The sequence below is a fragment of the Thalassophryne amazonica genome, chromosome 16, assembly GCF_902500255.1.
Source record: "Thalassophryne amazonica chromosome 16, fThaAma1.1, whole genome shotgun sequence".
NCBI lineage: Eukaryota > Metazoa > Chordata > Actinopteri > Batrachoidiformes > Batrachoididae > Thalassophryne > Thalassophryne amazonica.
In genome coordinates, this window is record NC_047118.1 from 48,258,507 (window position 1) to 48,263,449 (window position 4,943).

The following is a 4,943-nucleotide window of genomic DNA, read 5'->3' on the forward strand; positions in this document are numbered from 1 at the left end:
ATGTCAGGGTGCTGCCATACAAGGCACTCAATACACACCGGGAGCAACTAGGGGATTAAAGGCCTTGCCCAAGGGCCCTTAGTGATTTTCCAGTCAGGCAGGGATTTGAACCCATGATCTTCTGCACTCAAGCCCAACACCTTAACCACTAGACCATCACCTCCCCTGATATTGTCCCATACAGACTTCGTGCTCTGTTAATAATCCTTTAGTATTTTTGTGGATGTGGCACTACCACCACATTTCAGGATGTAAACAAAGCTCTATATGTCGGAAAAATTAGATGGATGTGGATTCTCGTCTGGCCACATTCTTGGTCAGAGGCTTTTTTGTTCCTCTTCCTTTAAATGTGTTTTTTGGACAAGTTTGTGGAAAGTTGCTGCCATCCATGTTCTCAAACACCTATGTGGTGAGTAGTAAGTACTACTGTCTGTTTATGAATGTGGGGAGTGATAGCAGGTTCATAGGAGGGAGACAAGTGCACTAAAAGTGCACACACAGAAATTCTGTGCACTAAATTAGCTTGCACAGCCATACCAAGAATGTAAACAAGGAACAAAAAGGTGTTAATACATTATCAGCACAGGAAGCCAGGAAGCCAATAAGTCTTTAACTAGTAAAATACCTGTAGGATGCAATATTAACTACACTATGATTCAGATCTGTAGAAAATGCAGTAAAACACAATATGAAGACAATGGCATACAATCCTTTCATCTTCATCTGTGCTTCAAAACAATCATATTCAAACTTTCTCAACACTATAGATATTACAAAAGTGTGTGTTCACAAGTAACTGGACAGGAAGCATTCAACCCCTGTAGAATTCAGTTCAATTTATTCATACAGTGCCAAATCACAACACAAGTCGCCCCAAGGCCTGGTCTAACATTACCAACCCCCCTGAACAAGCACGCAGCCAACAGTGGTAAGAAAAAACTCCCTCTGGCATTTCTGAGGAAGAAACGTCAAAGTAGACAAGGTGACCAACTGCTTTGGCCATATACTAGCAATAACAAGAAATCAGGTGAACAAAATACAATAAAAAATTGACAAACATGCAAAAAAAAAAAAAAAAAAAAAAGAGAATATCCACATAAGATGTCTTCCTAGTAGCCGGTCTGCTCTGTGTCAGCCTGATCCCGTCAGATCTCAGAAGCTAAGCAGAGCAGGATCTGGTTAGTACTTGGGTGGGAGACCTCTTGGGAACACCAGTGGCTGTGTGTGTTTCTCCAGGTGAAACTAGAGTTGCGTCAGGAAGGGCATCTGGCGTAAAACTTGTGCCAATTACCAATGCGGATCTGGCTGTATCCGCTGTGGCGACCCCGAACATAAAAACCGGGAGCAGCTGAATGAACAACAACATAAGATGTCTTCCTAAGAAGGAGTCCAGCTGGCAGTTGACCCACAATTCATCATAAAAAAAAAAAATAATAGTGTTCAGCAATTTCAACTCCAAGGGGGTCAAAGAGGGAACTTCTAGGTAGTTCACAGCACTTTGAAAAGGAGAGAAAGAACAGAAATCAAAGAACAAACAACTCAGACAAAACAAAGCAAAGGAGTAACAGACAGGATGCTAATGTGGTCACCAGTGTCATGTACTGAGATTACCTTGTACCAGTGTATTTGCTATCTGTGCGCATGTGCGAAAAAGACGGTTTGTGCTGTATTGAGTTTACCCTTTGTGTTTGCAGACCAAAATCAGGTTTCATGTGAATTCATTTTCCTTTAGGTATTTTGATTCACTCTCTTTCTGTCTCTCTCTCTCTCTCTCACACACACACACACACACACACACACACACACACACACACACACACACACACACACACACACACACACACACACACTTCATGAAATGAGGATTATCTTTAACGTGGGTAACCAACTAGAAGGGTGGAAATGAGAGTGGGGACTTTGAATGTTGGCAGTATGACTGGTAAAGGGAAAGAGCTGGCTGATATGATGGAGAGGAGAAAGATAGACATATTGTGTGTGCAAGAGACCAAGTGGAAGGGAAGTAAGAACAGGAGCATCGGCGGTGGGTACAAGTTGTTGTACCATGGTGAGGACAGGAAGAGAAATGGTGTTGGGGTCATTTTAAAGGAAGAGTATGTTAAAAGCGTGTTGGAGGTTAAGCGAGTGTCTGACAGGGTGATGAGTCTGAAGTTGGAAATTGAAGGAGTGATGATGAGGATAGGAATGGGGAAGGACAGATGGTAGTTTATTTTGCAAAAAGGATGGAAATGGCTGTGGTGAATACCTACTTTAAGAAAAGGGAGGAGCACAGGGTAACATAAGAGTGGAGGAAGGTGCACACAGGTGGACTACATTCTTTATAGGAGATGCAAGCTAAAAGAAATCAGAGACTGTAAGGTGGTGGCAGGAGAGAGTGTTGTTAGACAGCATAGGATGGTTGTTTGTAGGATGACTTTAGAGGTAAAGAAGAAGAAGAGAGTGAGAGCTCCACAAAGGATCAGATGGTGGACGCTGAAGGAGGAAGACTGTTGTGTGAAATTTAGCGAGCAGGTGAGAGAAGCACTGGTTGGAGGGGAAGCAATTTTGGACAACTGGAAGAGTACTGCAGATGTGGTGAGGGAGACGGCTAGGACAGTACTGGGTATGACATCTGGACAGTGGAAGGAAGACAAGGAGACTTGGTGGTGGAATGAAGAGGTCCAGGAAAGCATGAGGAGAAAGAGGCTGGTGAAAAAGTTTTGGGATATTCGGTGAGATGAAGAAAGTAGACAGGAGTACAAGGAGATGCGGTGTAAGGTGAAAAGAGAAGTGGCAAAAGCGAAGGTAAAGGCATATTGCGAGCTACACAAGAAGTTGAATAGTAAGGAAGGAGAAAACGACTTGTACCGACTGGCCAGACAAAGGGACAGAGCTGGTAATGTGCTGACAAGTGAGGAGTGTGTGCTGAGAAGGTGGAGGGAATATTTTGAAGAGCTGATGAATAAAGAAAATGAGCAAGAGAAAAGGCTGGATGATGTGGTGACAGTAAATCAGGAAGTACAAGAGATTAGTAAGGAAGGCGTGAGGGCTGCTATGAAGAGAATGAAGAGTGGAAAGGCAGTTGGTCCAGATGACATTCCAGTGGAGGCATGGAAATGTCTAGGAGAGATGGCAGTAGAGTTTCTAAGCAGATTGTTTAATAAAATCTTGGTAAGTGAGAGGATGCCTGAGGAGTGGAGACGAAGGGTGCTCGTTCCTATTTTTAAGAACAAGGGTGATGTGCAGAGCTGCAGTAACTACAGAGGCATAAAGTTGATCAGCCACAGCATGAAGTTATGGGAAAGAGTAGTAGAAGCTAGGCTTAGAAAACAGGTGAAGATCTGTGAGCAGCAATATGGTTTCATGCTGAGAAAGATAATTACAGATGCAATGTTTGCTCTGAGAATACTGCTGGAGAAGTACGGAGAAGTACAGAGAAGGCCAGAAAGAGTTACATTGTGTGTTTGTGGACTTAGAAAAAGCTTATGACAGGGTGCCAAGAGAAGAGCTGTGGTATTGTATGAGGAAGTCTGGAGTGGCAGAGAAGTATGTAACAGACATGTATCAGCTCTGAGTCCTTTCTTGTTTGCAGTGGTGATGGACAGGTTGACGGATGAGATCAGACAGGAGTCCCCATGGACTATGATGTTTGCAGATGACATTGTGATCTGTAGTGAGTAGAGAGCAAGTTGAGTCTAGTCTGGAGAGGTGAGGATATGCTTTGGAGAGAAGGGGAATGAAAGTCAGTACTTGCTTCTACTGACTTTCATTCCCACTGAGTACATGTGTGTGAATGTGAGGGAGCCCAGTGGAATAGTGCAGTTACAAGGAGTAGAAGTGGTGAAAGTAGATGAGTTTAAATATTTGGGGTCAACTGTTCAAAGTAATGGAGAGTATGGTAAAGAGGTGAAGAAGAGAGTGCAGGCAGGGTGGAGTGGGTGGAGAAAGGTGGCAGGAGTGATTTGTGACCGAAGAATATCAGCAAGAGTGAAGGGGAAGGTTTACAAGACAGTAGTGAGACCAGCTACGTTGTACAGTTTAGAGACGGTGGCACTAACAAAAAGACAGAGCTGAAGGCAGAGCTGAAGACAAGAATGGACAAGATTAGGAATGAACATATCAGAGGGACAGCTCAGGTGGGACGGTTTGGAGACAAAGTCAGAGAGGCGAGATTGAGATGGTTTGGATCCAGGGGATATAGGGAGAGGGATGCTAAGGATGGAGCCATCAGGCAGGAGGAGACGAGGGAGGCCAAATGGATGTGCTGAGGGAGAACATGACAGAGGAAGATACACGATTGATCTGCTGTGGCAACCCCACAGCAGAAAAAGAACTTATTTCCAGAAGGTGACACGGCACGTGTCTCCCACTCCACCCCAGCACTGTTGTTAAGAGTGCCAGTCGAGAGCGTGGCTGCGATCAGGAAGCGAACCTGAGTCGCTGGCATCTCAGTCCAACGTGCAAGCTGTTACGCCACCACCTCCCTCAACTCATAAGTTACTGTACAGTCACGTGTACCTCGTGAGTTAGCAGCTAATGAAATTCACAAGATATAAGAGGAAGCTGCTACACCCGAGAAAAACAGAAAAGAAAACTCGGTATGTATTCTTCCTGTGCCCTAAAACTATTTAATTAGCGTTACCTGTGCGGTCGAAGTGTTTGAAGTTGATGTTGGTCCGTATTCCATGCTTTGAAAGATATCGTACACTGTCGTGGCAGAGCTACCAGCCATAATAGTTAAAAAACAAAAAAAAGTTAAGTAATAAATGTGAGTAGGTGTTCTGCGGCAGAAAATCGTAAAAACTTTGACTCAGAAGAGAAAAGTAAATATCAGTCTGCACGTCAAACCACCGTGCCACACGAACCCTCACTGCCTGCGTGAAAGAACCGCTCCGGAACCTTTGGCCGGTGATGGTTTCACCCGGAAGACACAGGAAGCACCCGGC

The 4,943-nt window shown here is 44.3% G+C and overlaps 1 protein-coding gene across 1 annotated transcript in view; it reads right to left on the bottom strand.

Moving 5' to 3' along the window:
• Positions 1–4,894, bottom strand: part of aldh16a1 (aldehyde dehydrogenase 16 family, member A1) — a 29,917-nt gene extending 25,023 nt beyond the window's left edge. The window contains exon 1 of the mRNA XM_034190467.1: positions 4,640–4,894. Within this exon, the coding sequence (XP_034046358.1) occupies positions 4,640–4,729 (90 nt within the window). The 5' untranslated portion in view covers positions 4,730–4,894. The remainder of the gene's footprint in view (positions 1–4,639) is intronic.
• Positions 4,895–4,943: the final 49 nt, after the last annotated feature.